Raw genomic sequence first — 19,633 nt, 5'->3', positions numbered from 1 at the left:
CATTCGGGAAGGCCAGCACGCCAAACGACCGCTCACAAGCCAGTCTGGGGAATCGGCGCGTTGGGGCCCGCACGTGAATACGCCTCGGGCCCCCGAGATTTGGGAGGAGAAGCCCCGATGGCGTCCTCGTGGGCCGTGGAAAACGCGGTGTCGTAAACACACGGGCTTCCAGAATGTGACCCAGCACTTGCGACCGCCCTTCCCATCTGTGCTTTTCAATTTTACGTTACTTTTCCCTCCTTCTCCCGTTCAGCCAGAGTTTAAAATTCCCGCTGAGGCCAGTGATGCTTATCCCTTAAGCCTTCAGGGCTATTACCGTGTCCTCAACATCTGGGCGTAAGGAGAGGCGTCCTCAAGTCCCTGCTTCCTCTCTCTCCCAGCCCATGGGAAGGGACCGCAGCCTCTGCCCGGAGACAAAGGCCACGACCCTCCGACGTGCCTGATCCTCCGCACGCCTCCAAACGCGGGATGCACACAGCCCTCTCCGAGCCCCACCCACGATCTCGGAGCGACAGATTCCCACTACATTTTCCCAATTAGGGGACAAAAATGGTTCGGGTGTTATGTCAAATGCATTCAAAGCAACCGTTCTGCCTCATTCTGATGCCGACTGGCCTTTGCAGAGCTTGCGGCTGGTGCCCAAGCCCCCTCGGCCCTGCTCTCGAGGCTGCGAGCAGGCACTTCGTCCTTGTCTCTCTTTCTCTCTCTCTCTTTCACTTTTAGGCCCAGTGCCAGTGTGCCCACAGCGCGGGTGTGACCACACTGAGGGCGTGGCCGCAGTGCGAGCGGCCTTCCTGACCCACCATCCGGGGGCCCTTCTTTCCTACCAAATTTGGAGACGTGGGGGGGGGGAGGTGACGGGGAGGGGTGTGCAGAACAAAAAGACTCCAAAGAACGCCTTTCCTTAACACCACCGCGATGTCATACCCCAACTCCAGATGATTCTGCTTCCGGCATCTTTAAACCTTTGACCTACAAGCTATTTGACAAAACTGATACCGACTTTTCTGTCTCGTTTTATATAATGTATAATGACACCCATTATATACTAAGGCTCTTAACGGGTGAGATTCGGATTCCGAGGCGTTTCACCGTGACACCCCCATTGCAGATTATGCTAATCGGATCCGGGTCACAATTTCTCAGCTGGGAAAATGAGTTTTAAAAGGATGTTGTTATTAGAAAAAAAAAAAAAGAGAGAGAGAGAGAGAACAAAAAGCCCTTTATATCCAAAATTCAGGGTGAAACTCTTTTATTTTAAAAATCCAAGGAACGTCTCAAATGCTGAAATTGCCAGGAGAGTCTACAAAGCGAACGTGTCACTTTTATTATGAGAAAAAAAAGACCTTCCAAATAGGCCCGTGTCTTCTGAGCAGGCTGTGGATCGAATCGAGCTAAGTGGGTGGACCTGAACCTCTTTGGCCCCACCCTAGCCCCATTCTCCCCTTTCCTACGGAGAAGGGTGCAGGTCGGCGTTTACGTTTTGCTCTATTTGAAATCTGTTTCGAAGTAAAACTGCTGTTGTGGCTCCTGTCTAAATGTGACTTCAATTATTCGGTCTACCAGCACCTGACGCCCCAAGCGGCCTCCCCTCTCTGCCCCCCCCACCCCCACCCCCACGATTCTGGGGACTCACAATTCCTATAGCACATCACCATCTACTCTGAGCAACGTTTCTTGCAATTGGCCGACCACGGTTGCTCATCTCAAAATGAACAAACAAAACACAAGGAAGAGCTTTATCAAGGAATTAGAATAAACGATCCGCAAAAGCCAGAGGGAGGAGATTTATGCTACTTAAAGGACTTAAAATGGAAGCTCCCTGAAGGCTTTTCTTTTTTTTTTTCTTTTTCTGTTTCAATTGGTAAAAATCGTACCCATGACAGAGAAATCCTAGTTGGAGTTTCTTCGGCTAATTTCTCCTCATAACGGAGCTTTACAAAATTGGCCTCGCCTGGCTTTGCACGTGACCCTCCCCTGGACCCAATGGTGATGTGTCCTCTGCCTCCAACATCAGCACGTCATGGGGCTGTCTCAGAACAGAGGGGCTGTGCCCGCCTTCTCTTCATGGTGGCACCATTTTCCCTGCCCACACCTTCATGCCCACGTTGAGTGCTTTTAAAAAGTTCGGACAGACGGCCTCAGACAGACTTTGTTTCACATCTTGGCCCAGCCTCTCACCACCTGTGAGGCCTTGCAACGTAACTCCTCGAAACCCCAATTTCCCGACTGGGAAAACTGGGAAAGTAAGGTTTTCGGGGCTTAAAGAAGATCCGCGCCTTGCTCGGAGCTTGACAGGTAAGGTCCTTTCTCTACCCCCTGCGCCTTCTCCACAGCCAGAGTCCTGACTTACGCTCTGCGTCCGGTTTAGCGGGAGCACAGGGCACCAGCCACCTGGCTTGGACACACACAGCATCTCATACCTTCTCTGTGTTTGGGGGATTTCTGCTAAATAGGTGTTAGTGGAAATGTAAGGGAAACTTAAGGGAGGGAGCTCGCTTCCAGCCTGGGCTCCGGCAATGGAAAGACCTTCGCCACGCTCTGGAGCAGGAAGCAACCCAAGGGGGAAGGGTCAGGGCTCGGCCTGTCCCGTGTGGGGACAGTGCCAGAGGTGACTGGAAGAGGGCTTTTTTGGGATGAAAGCGGCATCAGTGACAACAGCGTTAACAGTTGCCAGAAAACCGAGTTCTGGTAGAGAAGGCACAGCACTGGAGCCAGTTACAGAACCTCCCCAAAACCCCGGGTTCGATCACCCGGATGATGAATGACAGGCAGGACAAATGGCAACTAACTAAAGGAAAAAAATAAATACATGAAAAGGAACGTGGAACTCATACCTAGTTGACAGAGCAGCAAGAGACAAAGGGGAGAACGGCCGAAGCAGACACCTGACTACTTTGGCGCTCCAAGGCCTCCGATTAAGAACACGGAAGAAAAGTTCCCTTCCGTGAACCCTGACAATGGAAAGGAGTCTAAAGGAGGCTAAGCACTGGCTCTGCGAGCCGAACGGTCTCCGACCCCTTCTGTGTTTTCGGATCGTCCGACCTGTGAGAAGTTGGGGACGGCACCCTCGCATCTGTCCACAACTGCCACCCCCGCCCGGCTCCCGTCCCGCCAGCTGACAAAGCCCGTTTGGGAAATGAGCAGAATCTGGCAGAGAGGTGCCTGGAGCCGCAGCCGCAGCCCAGTGCGAAGGCGGAATTCGCGGCGGGAACAATGGAGAGGCTGTTTTTCAGAACTCCGCTGACATCACACACCGCGAACATTTTACGGATTGTCGGCGTGGGACGGAGAAAGAAAGGGTCGCTGACGGCAGGTCAGAGTGCAATCCGGATTTCATAGCAGGAGCCTGGCCTCTCCTTGTTTGCTCGGAGAGAGGGCGCACGAGAACGGGAACAGCCACAACAAAGTCGCCCCGATTTCCCGCCTCCGTCGCTGGGCTGCCTGTCCAAGCTGCTACCTGGGACCAGTGAGCTCCTCTGAATTTCCAGGCTCAGCCAAGACGTGACCTGCGTGCCGGCGGTCACATGCAGAACTCCGCGAGGCCTGCCTAATTACTCGGTGCCATGCTTTCTGATGACAGCTGGGATTTCCTCGGTCCCAGGGAGCCACGAATTAGGTCAGAGGTCAGCAAACTCCGGCCCAAGGGCCGATTTTGTAAATAGAGCTGTACGTGGACAGAGCCAAGGCCGCTGTTTACCGAGGCTCAGTCACGGCTGTGATGGTGCCGCGCGGGTAGGGGTGAGCAGTTTGCAACAGAGGGCAGTGGCCTGCAGAGCCTAAACCGTGTACTGTCCGCCCTGCACGGGAAAAAATGTGCTGGCCCCTGAGCAAGATGCTCGCTTTGCTTCTCAGCACTAAGGAAGCATCTTGCGAAATGTTCCAGTCATACGGCTTGCTCCCCCGGGCTCTCGCTGCTTGTTTGCGTGGGGCGAGACAGAATCGGGGGCGGTGGGGCGGGGGGACCAAGGGCCGTCTTCCAAACTTAGACCTCCTTGGAATTTCAAAGGTGACCAGATGGCTGGAATTCAAACATAAACACATGTGGGCAGGGGAGAACCAAAAACCCACGCACATGGTCCCGAAGGATTTGCTTTCAGAGTGGAGAGTCTGAGGGATGGGACCACGTGACCACATTACAGCAGATCTTGGCTTTTAAATTCCTCAAAGTCCGATGAGAGTACAGTTCTTGAGAATCTAGCTTGGTTGTTATTTAGCGCCCCCCCCCCCCTTTTCTTGGTGGGAAAGGGGGGCAATGGCACAGAGGCAGATATCCGCGATCTCATCTATAATTTCTAGGAACCCCCAAGAAGCTAATCCGTCAGCCCCAGATTAAGGAACTGATGAATTATTTGTGCTGGTTTCGGGGAAAACCAATTTTCAGAAGCACTCGTCAAAGAACCTGTTTCCCATTAGCATAATTAACAATTAGCAAGCACGTACTTGGCAATTAATTTATTAAAATTAATAGCATCTACTCAGTGCTGAATCAGTAATACAGACAATTGGAATGGAGAAGAGAAAGAGATTATTGTTGCTTGGTAAGGTGAGAGAATGCTTCACCTTATGTGATTTGTCCAAGGTCTGAAAGGACAGCCAAGGTTTAGTAGACCAGCAGGAAGGAGCCAGGCAGGGGGTGGAGGTAGTGGGGGGTGGGTGGGAGTGGGGTGGGGGGTGGGCTACAAATGCTTTCCAGGCTTGAGGGTTCTCAGTCTCTTACCTATGGGCCCCAGGCAGAGAAGCACCTGGAACATCCCTCAAAGGCAGTCACCTTAAAGATCCAGGTATTGAGGCTTCCGAGGTGAACTCTATTAACTACCCGTGTCTCACGCCTTGTCCGTCATGACTTGTACTTGGGTCAAGCCTGGCCAGAGTGGGTTTCACGGGTGCTTGGCCTAATGCTCTGTTCTCGCCTCTTCAAAATCCGTAATAATTTTTAAATAAAGGGACAGCGTTTTTATTTTGCACTGGGCCCCACAAATTACACAGTCAGTCTCGATCCTGCGGGAAGAGTGCATCCACCAGTAACATCATCAAACATGGACAAGAAGACAAGAAAATGTCCCCCTGCCCCCGACTTTGGAGCTGGGGCACCCTAAGGAGAGAGAGAGCTCCAATTTGTCTTGCACGCTGTACTAGGCACTTGCTACCGGTACTCGGGAGTCAATGTAAACCCCAGTCGCACAGCATGAAGCTAATTCCAACCTTCTAACGTCTCGCATAGCAAGGGGCGTCTAATCTTTCACTTGTACAATTAAAACCAGTTTTCCTAAATTTTAGGATTTCTATCACACTTTTTTTTTTAACAAGAAAACCAACGTGTAAATGCTACAACTGAATGAGAGGAGAAAGATTTTAAGATCTATTTTCAGTTTTATCCTTCAAGTCTTTTACTTTCTCAGCTCACTCTGCATGTTCGTTTCTCCAAGGTGCGGCAACGTTTTGGGTTGGCCCCTGTCACTCACGGGAACCCTTTGGTTCAAAAGGCTCAAGTCCTTTGACCTGCGTGAAGCGACAGCCTTTCTCCCGTTGGAAGCCTCACGATTTTCCTCCGCACAGTCGAATCAAAGCCGTTTCCTTCGGGATGTCTTTGCTATCGGACACTTCGTTTTCCTTCTGAGAACTAGGAAATTCAGGTCTGAATCCAGGGAACGGAAGCTTGCCACTTCTAGAAGTGCTGGGGCTCGAACCTGGAGAACTTCAGATTTATTGAACAGACGCACGCAGCGTCTCCATTGCTTTGAGAGTGAAGTCCAACTCTTGGGGAGGGCATAAATGCAAAATATAAAACAAGTGAGCAAAAGGAAAATGATGTTAATAGGTCATATGCTTTAGGAGAGGCAAGCGTTTTCTTCAACAGCACAGTATTTGAGTCTGACAACTAGGAAACTAGACCCTGGCTAAGCTAAAAATGGGCAGAAAGTTCTAGAATGCAGTTACATGTGCCTCGATGGGAATGACTAGTCATATAATGTAAGTCTCTTGCAGCTGGTCAAACGGGGAAGTTACTGTGGTTCTGAAAGATCGAGAGTTGAGATGCTTTAAATCCATGGTAGTCACGGTGGCTCTACAGATGCCAAGGACCCCTAGACCCTTTATCGAGCAGTCTTAGATATCAAAATGATTTCTGCAATAAAGTACTAGGATGTCCTTCGGATTTTACTACACTGACATTCGTAGCAATGCTGCAGAAGCAGTGGTTCCCACTGCTGGGCCTTCGGCTTGAGTCAAGGCCCCCAAGTGTACCTGCAGGCCCACTAAATTCATTACTGCCCTGTACTCATAGCTATGGAAAAATGAAATGAAATGAAGAAGCCAGTTTCACTTAAGAAAACCCATTATATTATAATGTAAGAAAACTTGCAATGTCAGCCTTTGAGCATCCTTGTGCGATATTGAGTTGCAAGCCTTTTGCTTCCATGGCACACTATTTTAACTTGAAAGAATGACTTTGCTGGGTCTTTTCTCAAAAATCCTGCCACTGAAAGAAACACAACAGAAGGTATTTGTAGCCAATAGCAAAACTGTCACCTTGAACTTGACAGCTTCCCAATATCTCAAGACTTCTGATGAGACTGGTGGTGATATCAACAGATGAGCTTTCTTGATATCGCCTTGGAATGAAATACGTCAGCATTTGAAAGATCTGCATAATTCCACGAACCAATATTTTTCAAATGCTAAATGCACGACGTCACCACACCATGCACCACTACCGAGAATGCAAGCTCGAACAATAGATTTTAAAGTAATGGTGGATCTGAAACTGATATGGCTTCAGATTGCGCTTTGCAACTCACCTTTAAGAAACCAAGCTTGTCAAGAAACTGAAGCCCATCGTTATCTGAAAGAGCCTTTTCACTCCTCCCTTGTCCACGTACATATCTAAGGCCAGGTTCCCTCCCTTCAACCAAGACAACGTATCGCAACAGATTCAGATTAGACGCGAAATCGGAGATGAGAACCCAGGTGCCTTCTATTAAGCCAGATGCTGAAGAGATTTGTGAAATTCCAAGACAGTGCCAACCTTCTTACTTATTTTTTGTTTTGGAAAATATACTTGTTTCCATAAAGATGTTATTCGTATGATGGGGTTATACTGTGCTTTTAAAATAAATATGCATTTTTAAAACCTTAGGATTTTATTTTTTAATGTTAGAAATACTAGTTACGTATCCCACTATAAAAGCTCTTTGGGCTCCTCAATTTTTATGAGCAAACAGGGGTCCCGTAGCCAACAAGTTTGAGAACCCCTGCCTCATCTGAACTAAATACAGCCCAGGGACATACATCTCACTAGTCTTGTTTCTCTGGCATGTTTTTTCCTCATGTCTGCTTCTTATTTCTTCTAAGTTAGGCTGTGCGCTCAGGCCTGTGAGGTCCCCAAAACTCTGCCCCGAGTCTCCGTAACCAAGGCGAACCCAGGTGGCTTAAGAACATCATTTTGGGGGAGAATGGCTGAACTGACAGGGCAGTGATCACCACCCCAAACCACTTCGTGTATGAAGACCTGTCGGAGTTCACTGAACAACAGCTGCTGGATATTGCTGGTCTCATGTTTCCTTCAAGGAATTCCTCTGGGTGGGGGAAGCCGCCACCTATGACTCTTAATTAAATACTGAGAGCTCGTCCACAACAACGACGTAAATAGTGTGGAGTTCCCAGAATCGCGGCGTAGATAAACGGTCCCCTCTCCCACACACGAGGACTTGCTATGGCAAACTCCTTACTGCCTTATCTGTCCGGTGAGAAGACGATTCTCGATCAATGAAAAAGCAAACAGGTGTCTCCGACAACTGTGGCTACTCGAGTCTGCTCAAGTCACTTTCACACATTTCTGCCTAAGGGTTGAACCGTAGGACTTTCCTGTCATGTACTGGATGGAACTACAGCCCAGGCCAAGGTGACTTTCTCCCTCGGTACACTAAGCAATACCCTCGACACAGCCTCGCTTTGCTTGACGTGAGCCCAAGACAACCACCAACCAACCACGGCTCCTCGGCCCAGGGCTGGCTCCCACCACAGCGGGGAGCCGGGGCCTGGAGCCTAATGAGCCGCCGAGAAACTGCAGCTGGAAACATCTGCTTTGTGTCGTTCCTTCGTGTCAGGGTTCACCACGATAGCCCATTTCTAGTCTGAGTGGAAAGCAGAACATGTGGGGGGCTGGGGAAGATGCCGGAAAGACTCCTGCAAACTCACTAACGGAAATGAGTTTCTCTCCGACGCTGTGAGGAGCTGGTCATTAATAGTAAGAGAGGGACATGCCATTACCTTCTGTCCCGGTCAAAACACAAACATGGAGGAGCTCCTTTTTACGTGGCTTTCGACGTGACTGCTTCTGACTTCCACTTTCATTCGATTTTTGAAATTCCACTTGTGAAGCCCTTTTGTTCCGTTTGGCGGCTCCACGCACAGAACAGAGGTCGGGTGAGTGGTCCTGTTCCCACATGATGCCATCCAACCCAGTGGCCTGGGGGACTTCCATTTGTTACCTAATCTCAGAGGACTTGCTACAGGCCCCCAAGAGCTGAATATCTTCCAAAAGTTAAATCGATGTCTTATTTATCTAGATAAAAATGTGAATTTCTTCTTTCTCCCCATTAGAAGTATTGCGTTAAGTGGACTTTTCCAACCTACCCCAAATTGAGTCAAACAAATAAATGAGTCAAATACTCCCCAGCCGGGACTATCCCAAACGCCCTAGGATTCCCAGTTTTGGTGACTCCAGAAACAAAGATTAAGTGTCAGACACAATGACTCAACTCATCTGAGTTGAAAGGCTGGAAATCAGACCCTGAACTAAGACGACCCTCCAGGGCAGCGCAGCCCTGCTGTGTGACTGCATTCGGGTTGACTCCTATTCGAAAGCTTGGTTACATTATGGGGCAAACTTAAGTCTCAAGTATAAAGCGATTTTGCATATTTTGCTTATCCACTCGATTTTCCCATGTTCCCGAAGCCCTAATGTCTTATTTGTGACCCAAGGCCTCCACGTGCTCCGTGATGACAGAAATAAGCGAACAGCCCTTCCTCACAGGCAGCTGCCCCTGTGAACAAACACAAGAGTGGACCCCAGATTCTCATCATCTCTCCCCGGGAAGTCTCTGCCGGACGCACGGATGAACCGACGCCAACAGCTCTCTGCCCAGGAACAGCGCCTCATGAGTAGCCGCTAGGGAGAGCAGTGCCCTGGCTACTTAGCACAGAGGACAACTGTGGGTGAAGAAGTAACCAAAAACGGAGAACAATGACCCAGAGAAGCAACGTGCCTACAGGGACAGAGCGTAAAGGCAGTGCTGAGAACACCTGGGGAAGCCGGAAGTCCCATCAGGCATCTGCAGTCCATTTCCCCGGGTCTGGAATGAACTGAAGCGCATTGCGCCTAGATAAGAAAAAAGAAAACTTCCCAGTGTCGACTGGCCATTGCTTACGGGAGAGAGAAGATCTGAGACTGTCCGCTCGTGGAGGGCAGGTCACTGTCTTGCTCATCTTTGCGTCCCCTGCCGGCGCCTGCCATGGGGACCACCGGGTAGCAGTTGCTCAGTACGTGTGCATCATTTGCCCCGTCCTGTGGCAGCCATCCTGATGATTAGAAACGATCTCATCAGATGTTCCGCGGCCTGAAGGCCATTTACTTTTCTCATCTGATACTTACTCTGTGACAGGTGTTATTCTAAGTTTCTTATGCATTAATTCATCTAATCTTCCCAACAACACGACGGTAGTATCGTTACCCCCATTTTGAGGATGAGAAACTGAAATACAGAGACGTTACCTGACCAAGGTAACTTAATTACCTATATTAGAAAGAACCGATTACTAACGAACTGAATATGAACACATAAAGATAGAAAAAGCAACCCAATAAACCCAAGAATGCAGGGGGAAAAAAAGAAATAAGACCTAAATTAATAAAATAGAAAACAAAGATATAATGGAGGAATAACAAAGTTAAAAGTTGATCCTTTGAAAATAATAATAAGATTAATAAATCTCTATCAAGATTAACCAAGAAAAAAAAGGCAAAACAAAAAATATCAGGAGTGAAAAGCGATCACAACAGTGATATAACACAGATCTAAAAAATAAGATCATACTAAAATCAATTTTTTGCCTGTATATTTGAACACACGAACAAAATATACATATTCCTAGAAAAAAAAATAATAGAAAATTAACTTTATAAGAAACAGAATACCCACAAACATTAAAGAAAATGAATGGGACATTTAAAATCTTCCTATAAAAGAAACAGTCATCTTGTAACCAATTTCTACACATCGTTTTATAAACGACTTTACCAAACATAAAGGATTAAATAATTCTATCTTACCCGAACTCGATCAGAGAAGAAGAGTACATAATTAATATTGAAACAGGCCTGGAAGACAGGAGAGGACGTCTACCTTGCCTCATACCTCCCTCCCCCACCCTCAGCAAAAACAAATAATAATTCATGTGTCCTTCATGTGAAGGGCGCGAAATGTCAGTCAGACTTTTAGGAGAATATATAAGAGCCTATACAGATTTGGGATAGAAAAGATTTCTTAACTCGCAAGAAGCACTAATCATAAAAGGAAAAAGAAGGCCGACGTTAAGTACGTCTGCTCATCAAGATACCATAGAAACAGGTGAAATGTCAAGTCACACACGAGAGGAGGTATTTGGAATCTGCATAACCAACAAAGAATTCGTATCCAAAATATATGAAGGACGAGCAAGCCAATTTCTTTAAAAAGGACAAAATATGGCATTGGTTATTTCGTCGAAAAGAAACGTGAACAGCTAATAATTACAGGAAAGGATGCTCAACTTCATTAGAAGTTACAAAAAGGGAAATACGAATCAGAATTGGACACCACTTTATATCCACCAAACTGCAGAAATTTAAAAACCGAGAATATCAAATTGTTAGATTTTAAAGCAGAAGAAAGTTGTATCTGTTTTTAGGTATAAACTGGCTTTGGGAAAGAGTTTAGGATGTTTTCTTAAAGCCGAACATAGAACTCCACTCTGACCCAGCAACCCCTAAGTGGGCGTCCTAAAGAAATTCACGTGTGAAATCTGGGATACGCATGCAAAATGCTCACAGAAGTATGTCTGCAGTAGGTAAGATTGGAAATAATGCAGATATTCATCCACAGAAGAATATACATACATATACATACATTTTGGGATATAAGCACAATGAAATAAATACTTCAGAGCAGGGAAACCGGTACATTATAACCTCAACCATCGGCACGATTCATAGAAAGCATTCGGAAGAAGAAAGCGTACACAATGATACCATTTCAATAAAATTTTTAGAAACAAGCAAAACTTTAAAAAACTATATTGCTTAGGGACATAAACATTTGTGGTAAAACAATAAAGAAAAGCAAAGAAATTAAAAACAACATTCAGAACAGCGACGACGTTTTGAGAGGCGACGGGGTTGCGATCATGAAGTCACGTGCTGGGAACGTCAGGTGTTTCTAACGTTCCATTTCTTAAGGTATATGGGGGATCCGGATCGTCACCCTATTATGATGCTTTGTAACACACACGCACAACACACACACCCCATGTTCATGTGTTATCAACTATTTGTAAAAACACAGAAATGTTTTATAAGAACTTACGGAGCAGCACCTGGTAAGCGTTCAATACCTAACGGTCCCTGTGTCCACTGTTCTGTGGAAGCCACCGAAGGTCTCTCGCAGCACGGGGCGAAGGGGAATTGGGCCCCTGACACCGTCCAGACAGCATCTTCCTCACGTCTGCGGCTGGCCTTGCCTGGTCTTGTCACTGCCACAACCGGGGAGACCGAAGGCGCGTTTCTTCTTTAGCCGGCAGCCTGATTCGTCCTGAGCCCTTCGTCCTCCTCATTTACTCGTCCATCCGCCCGTCCACCCAAATATGTAAGTGTCGACCAACGTCTGGCCATCTCTATACCTCATCTTTCACTCGAAGTCCTACAGTTTGAAACACCTTAGGGTCAACAAATTACTGACGCCTGGATGGAGCCCTTGCCGGGTCTGTCCCATGAGCCTCCCTTAGCTGCCCCTCCCACCGCTGTGCGTGGAAACGGATCGCTCTGAACGAGAACCCAGCTCTGATCCATAAACCCCCACGGCACACGATTCGCAAACGCCCCAGCCCACCGGGTCTGTTCCCCTCAGTTCTGGTAAATCACTGAAGCACACGGCTGGTGTATACCAACGACGCGGGCCACCTGCGTCACAGGTACCAGGGGGCCCTACTGTGAACTGCAGCGATATTAGTGTCTGTGGGTGTAAGAAACCACCACGCAGTGGCTTGAACACACGGGATCATTACCTACAGCTCTGCTGGTTAAAAGTCCAGCAGGGGTCTCACGGGGGACAGTCGAGGTGTCAAGCAGGGCTGCATTCCTTTCCATAGGCTGGGGTGGGGGAGGTCCCATTTCCTTACCTAAGTCACTGCCCAACTTCACAGCCTCGACTTCCCACTTGTAAGGAGCCTGCCCGTGGTCCACGATCCCCGCCTTGTTCTGGACCACCGATACGCACCCTTAGTCATTCTTTGCCACATAAAGTCTATTCGCAGGGTCCAGGGGTGGGGGGTTATTCTACCCATTGTCCTACTCCTCGTCATTCTCTAATTTTCCTTCTAATTAGCTAACCAAACAGCAAATAGTAGGATCATGTCACCTCTACTCTCCAGAGAAATAACTTCCTGAGCTGTATCTTCATTTAATGTCTACCTATTTAAGGGATCCAAGTATGTCTGAACGACCAACCTCTAGGTGTTTTTAAAAATGAGAACGGAAGTTATTGTCCAGCACATTACTCAGTGCTCCTTTTACACGAGAGCCTACGCTATACATTTTTGCTTGAGTTTAATTCCAGGAAAACTTCTGATTCTGCAGATGTAGTCACCAAGTGAAAGCCACGAGGGCCACAGTGCTGCCCGCCTCACACTGTACTTGAGACGGATTTAGAGCTGAATTCATCCCACTTCCCATAGTGGTTTCTGTTTTGTTTCAGCTCTAAAAAAGTTCATTATTTGGGATTTTTAAAGTCGCCTCAAGTTCTCTAAGTAGTCATTTCCACCTTAATAAGCATAATAAAAATATCATTTTTAAAAAAGATCACTCAACTATTTTCGAACATTTTACAAACGCTTTATCAGGTTCTGAAGACCGTAGTTAAGAAATCTTCAGGTTTTCCAAGAACTTATGCCTAATATGTATTTAATGGCTATTTGGTGAATAATGCCTACTAAACAGTGAACGCTAGCATTTTATCTAAATCTCACCCCACTGACCTATAAACACTGCTAGGATCTTCTCTGGGTCTGAGGCCCCAAACTATCAGAGATCACGGAGGAAACCCTTCAGAGTAGAAGACATGCTTCCCAGTCACACTTTCGCACGCTAAGGGGTCAGCTGGTGGCACTTTGACCTTGGAAGCAATCAGCTGCAAAGAAGCCCTTCAGCAGTTACGCAGCCGACCTGCCTACATCACCCAGAGTTCTCCCCGTCACCTTTCCATCGCCGATGAACAAGCGAACGGATTCTGCCGGGTCCTCCAAACCTCCATACGCCGCGCTCTGCGCGTAGAGCCCTTCCCCATCACCATCTGCCACGTGCTCCGAAGTCCCCCGCGTCCATTCTAAAACGCCACCTCCTCCACCCTGCCCCTCCTGATTCCACCTGTCTCTGTTTTGAAACTCCACAATCTTTTGTTTCTTTTTTAGGGGTCTTACATGTTATGTCCTACTTCGTAATGTGAATGTGCATACGTACAAACACACGTAGACGTTTATGCACCGTACGAGTTATTAATCTTTATACCCCCTTTTAGAAGAAAGTGACTTGTAAATAATATGTGCTCAAAAAAATTCATTGACCTGAACTGCGGTATCTCTTAATTACACGCATACCTTTTGTTTGAATAGGAATAAAAACAACATTACTGCTTATCACAGTGCATTACATTTTATAGGCCCAATTATCTGAACAGTTGGCTCAGTTTTGTTGACATTCAAACGCATTTAGTTTAAGATTCAACAGCACCCTCTCATGGCCTCTGAGGGAAACTGGGCTTGCTGGCCGTGACAGTTACCACTCAAGACAGAATTTAGAACTTAAATTTGAAGTGGCTCTCAAACAATTTTAGTTTTGAAATTATAAGTCAGTTACCACCGAATGGTAAATTTTATTGGGCATGAAAGTATCATTCTTGTGGCAAGAATAAATATAAGCAGTTATTGAAATTTAGGCCAATGATTTCCATCTCTAGACTATAAACCTATTTTTTTTTAATATTAATACATTTTAATTTAAATGTAATAACATATTTGACTCAGGTTGAAAAGCGAGTTTCCCAAAAGTCGCATATATTTTTTCGGTGAATGAGACTGAATATAGCTGGGAACTCGGTGACAATATACAGCAGTATATTTTGCTTTTCTCATAATTTAGAACAATATCGTTTAGAGATAAAAGCTCAAGCACTCCAACTGTCCAATCAAATGCTCAAGTTTGAAGTGGAACAATGTAAAGCAAGGAACTAAGTAAAATTCCAAAACCTTAAACCCCAGAGAACAGCTATGAGGTCCAAATTCCTGGAGCAACAATGCCTGTGGCCGGGGGTTTCACACCAACAGACAGAAGCCATCTGTCTGAAGGACGTCAAGTTCTGGCCAGAAATGGGTCTCCTGCTCTGCGACGGGCCAGCCCATCACACAGCGAAGCCCTGGGCTTCGGTGAAAGCAAAGCGTCTAGATTCCGACTGGGACAAAGAGCTCCAGGTGGCCAGAGACCCTGCGGGAAGACCAGGGAGCCAGGGCAGCAGTGACCTCCATCTCTGCCAGTCCTCTCTGGCTCCAGAGAGAACGAGGGAGGCAACCCTGGAATCTACGGTTGCTAACGCCTCGCCATTTGAAACAAATTAAAAGTCTGCTCAGCAGAAGCAGCTTTTCCTGTGTACGGAATATCTCCTTCCCCTTGGGGGCCCGTCGCTGCACGGAACCACGGATTCCGACAGTTGTTTCCAAACATCATCGTTTTCGAGAACAGTTCCCAAGGGTTTCCCTCCTGTAGCTGTAGTTTGAAGTAAAATCTGACCTCAGAGTAGCATTTTTGTCCTTGATATTGATTCTGATTGTGCAGGAGGTGCCAGAGGAAAAAAGAGAATATACTATTGGATAAGTCTGATAATCATTTAGCATGCAGCATTAAAAAATATATTAAAATATACATAATTAGTGCTAGGTAAAAGTTGGTTTAATACTGAGCTTACCTAAAGGCAAAACAAAACAACGAAAAGCATGTCAAAATTGTAGCTCTTCTACTATCAAATTTGTACTGATTACAAAAATACGTACTGTTTTTCATAAGTGAAAATCATGTAACTTCCAGGCTGTTTCTTTAGAGACACACTCACTTCCCTGATTATCACAGAAGTTTTAATAATATGCCCATGGATACCCGCCCCAGTCACACATGCTTCGGTAATCTCCTTCATCATAAATGCTAAAAACATTATAAACAGACCGAATTTTTAATAGCTGGTCATTATTTCTTTTCATCTGAGCAGACACGAAAGGATTTTGAAGTAAGATCTGTGAAAAATCCATCACATACTATGCAAAACTTCGGAAACCTAAATGCCGTTATATAATTTTCCCACAAATACGATTATTAAATTTAAAAAAAAATGCATCGAGTATGAAAAATACAGGGAAAATAGCCTCTTTATTTCAGGTCGATGGTAAATGGCAAATGAATGAAGTGCACCAAATCAATGAACAGTCCTCTAAACTTCAAGGAGGCCGGTCGATCACGTTGCTAAAAGCCACCGTCACCTTACTTGTCATCAATGACTATTAACTGATAGACGTCTTCGGCCTTCTGACATGTAAGTGCAAACTCAAGTTGAATTTCCTGTTCTGCATTATCTAGCTAGGTTAAAAGCTGTCCACAGACTGCGGTCCACTTTAATTGGAGAAGAAGGAATACAAAAGAACATTTCACTTGAGACCTAACTACCGTCCTTAGATTCTTTACTGGTTAGTCTTTAGTTACGCCCAGTAGGTAAACCATGGCTACAAATAATGCTAAGATGACAAACATGATCTTTTGCAACATGTCTCTCTGTTCATCAGAAAAGACATTTTGACCTTAAAACCATGAAGTGGTTGGTAATACAATTTAATTTATAACAGGACACAAATAAGTCATGTACATGTCCATGTATACTAAAATGTATTCAATCTAAGCTTATTCATTCAATAAAACAAACAAATGAACAAAAATCCATAACACAGGTTTTTATCACACGCAAAAAAAATCTTTAAAATATCAGAATCTCATGTCTGGTTTTCCATTGGTATGAGGAGACTAATTTGCATTTGTTTCCAAAACAAAATCATTCCAAACTTTGCCTACAAATGGATAGGTCACAAGAGCAGAAGACTTAGGGGTAATACCGCAGATTAATGAATTTCATTTATGGCCTAAAATTATGGTAAAAGGAGGCTTAATTTGAAAAAGGAAGATGTCACCCAATCTGACGAGGTTCATACTGAAAGCCAAGAAAAACATGGGGTTGCCAGCCAGACAGTCCAAGGAGGACCCACAGAGGGGAAGGGGAAGGGGGGCGGGGGGCTGCAAGCCCGTCTTACCAGGTTTGGGGCGCTGGCGACTCTCGAGGGCACGTTCTGGAAAGGAAGACAGAGACGCATCGTTAGCGCACGGATATGTACGAACAGGTTGTGTGAAGTTCGGTTCTAACGTCAGAGTTCAACCTGACCTGAAAAACACTGAAGATACATACGCATGGATGTGTGCGTACGCACACATACGCACGCCCCACACGCATGGCCTTCACTGCAGATGTTCACAGCACCGAGGAAAGGGTGCGCTGCGGGGCGCCCATCAGCCCCGTGGCTCTGGCCGTGTGTTTTACAACCAGGAGCCCTGGGTTTCAAAGCCGTGGGACTCAGGTTCAGCGCTGGGTCTCCAGAGGCAGACGACACAGGGTCGGATCCGTCCGCCGCTGCTCGCTGCGTGCCCCGGGCCAGGTACGTGACTCCTCGGCTGGGCTAATGACAGAGACGGTGGTGAGAACTGAGCGGGTGAGTGTACGGAGGGCCCACGCAGTAAGCGTAGGGGAATGCATGCCGTTATTTGGGGGATTTGCCCTCTGTGGCTAAAAAGCGTGCGATTTCTCAGGAATCCTTGCTTTTTTACAGGTATTTACTAGACTCGCTCCCCTGGCTCAGTGCTTGGCCCCCCACCCGGAAAGAATTTCTGCTCCCCAGCCCGACGACCTGCCACCCTAACCTCACTCACGACCGCCTCATGCTCCAGAAGCTCACCTCCCAGAAGCCACCTGCCGCCTCTTAGAGAGCGTGACACTACTACTGGACATTCACCATACCATCTAGGTGAACGTCTATCTACCTGTTTGGTCCTTTATTCACCAACTTAACATGCACTGACTGAAGGCTGGGCGTGGGCCGAGGTCGGAGGGACACAGGTGTGGACCAGGCCGGATTCCCAAGGGATCTGTCATGTCCGTATGACCGCGCTGGGGGGCCAGACCGGGCGGGGGCAGATCTGCCACCCCACAGCTGGAACCGTGGGACACCGTACATCCCGGAGTGTCCGCTAGGGCCTCTCTCTGAAACAGGGCAGTAACATTTCTAGAAGAGAGAATACTAAAGATACGACAGCTTGTGGGGGCTGGGAACGAGGGAGGAGGGAGACATATTTCTTCCCCCAAACTCCAGGATGTTGGACATGTCACCCTCTCCACCCTGCCCCGCTGCTGGTGGCTTGGACGGCACGCCCCAGGACCCCGTCCTTTTCTGGCTACATGTGGCTCAGTAAACCCTTTCTTTTAGAAAAGCTTTTGGCCACGAAAGTTTTTGTTTCACGACCGTGAGTCATTAACTACGACCAGAGAAGAAACTTAGAGCGGGGAGTGGTCAGAAGGAAGTCAGGGAGGTGCGCAGGATTTACGTGGCCAGTGTAAGGGCACGGGATCCATCTCGAAGGAGGACCCTCGCCTGTGATACCCGTCTGCGAGCAGAGAAGCGGCTTCTGGGAAAGAGACGGGCTTGGAGGCGCGGTTACCGCTGAAGTTTAGATTTGCTGATGTGCGCTTTGAAGAAAAATGGTTTCCTTAAACTGTACAGACCCCGGGACCTCTCGGTGTAAAGGAAATTGATAAGGCTTTAACTTATGTCCTCTGAATAGTTTTTAAAAGAAGCATTAAATAATCCCATGTATCAATTTTGGAGCGGAAGCTTGTCTCAGTGGGTTGTTTTCTTCCAAGACCTGTTTTGTCAAGACATCGTTAGAAACGACAGACCTTGCTCTGTCGAGAAAATGTGGCTACTCCCATAAGAATCTAGAAAGTGCCAAAAAGAAAAGAAGCTCTTTTAAAATCACAACGATCCCATGGAAACAACCAGAAAGGGAGCGTGGCGTGAGGCTAATGCGTGTGTGTGAATTAACGACTTTCATTATTAACGAAGGCGCTGGCCCCCCCTCGTCAGCCCCGCGCAAACCCACGCCGTCTTCCACCGGGTCACCGGCGCGGGGCTGGCTGTGTGCGGCACAGCCCAGATCGGAGGGGCTGAGACAGAAACGGAGCAGCGGTGTGGACGGCTGCAGCCTGAGGCGGGTCGGGCAGAGGGAGCGGAGGGCCAGGAACCCAGGGCGCTCGAGGGAAGGCCAGAGAGCCCCGCTCGGGGAGCGGGAAAAATTCAGGGGACAGAGCACAGGAACCGTGCCGCGGAAAAGGAACCGGGACGCGGGCTGTTGGTGTCGGAGAAAACCCGGTCCGCTCGGTGGACGGCCTTGAGGTTCCTCCAGGTGTGCAAAGGTGTGTGACCTTGGGCTGCCTCCCGCTCTGGCTCTGGGCTCAGACGCGTGGGCTGCTGCCCGGGGCCTTGGCAAGCGGGACTCGGCGAGGCTGGGAACGCCCAGGGCCACGCTGGGCTTGGCGCCCTCCCCCGTCTGCCCGCACACCGGGAACATGTCTGGCCCAGCCGGCTAGGTGAGCAGGCACACTCGGCCCGGCTGCACCTCACCCCCGCCGAGGGCCCGCTGGCTGCCAGCTATGGGCGTGAGCCCAGGACAGACAGACGAACCACCCAGTCCAGCCCAGTGAGGCCCCCAACTTACAGATTCGTGGGCTAAACAAACGCCGCCCTGAGCCACTAGTCCTGGGGCGGTTTACGCGACAGGTGCCCGGGACCGCTGGGCGTGGTGGTCAACACGCTGCTTGAAGCTGACCAGAGCCCCCGCCACCAATTCACGGGAGGGGGCAGGGCAGACTCTAGGAGCTCGGCCCAGGGAGAAAGACGAGCCGGGCAGCTGCTGAGGACGGAGAGTCACGGCCTTGGGCCCCTTGGCCAGCTCGAAGGGCCTTGGCTGGACAGCCACGCGGGAAGCCCATCAGAGTTCCCACGTGGGTCTCTCTCTCACCTTGTCACCTTTGTGCCCACCCTGGTTACACGGGAAGACGGAAGGGCTGACGGGCTCCTCCAGACACCGACCAGCAGGGGGCATCTGAGGCCAGCGTCCTGCCCAGGGTCAAGCCGGGACAGGAGAGAGGAGTTTCGTTCACAAACTGCCCTGTGAGTCTGAAAG

The 19,633-nt window shown here is 48.0% G+C and overlaps 1 protein-coding gene across 1 annotated transcript in view; it reads right to left on the bottom strand.

Moving 5' to 3' along the window:
* SPATA13 (spermatogenesis associated 13) overlaps nucleotides 1-19,633 on the bottom strand; it is a 284,285-nt gene that overhangs the window by 239,225 nt on the left and 25,427 nt on the right. Inside the window, exon 2 of the mRNA XM_036228451.1 lies at nucleotides 16,654-16,689. Coding sequence (XP_036084344.1) covers nucleotides 16,654-16,689 — 36 coding nt within the window. The remainder of the gene's footprint in view (nucleotides 1-16,653; nucleotides 16,690-19,633) is intronic.

Source organism: Rousettus aegyptiacus, unplaced genomic scaffold, assembly GCF_014176215.1.
Source record: "Rousettus aegyptiacus isolate mRouAeg1 unplaced genomic scaffold, mRouAeg1.p scaffold_m13_p_11, whole genome shotgun sequence".
Classification (NCBI taxonomy): Eukaryota; Metazoa; Chordata; class Mammalia; order Chiroptera; family Pteropodidae; genus Rousettus; species Rousettus aegyptiacus.
Note: the sequence above shows the minus strand (reverse complement) of the source record. Positions and strands in the feature narration are given on the sequence as shown.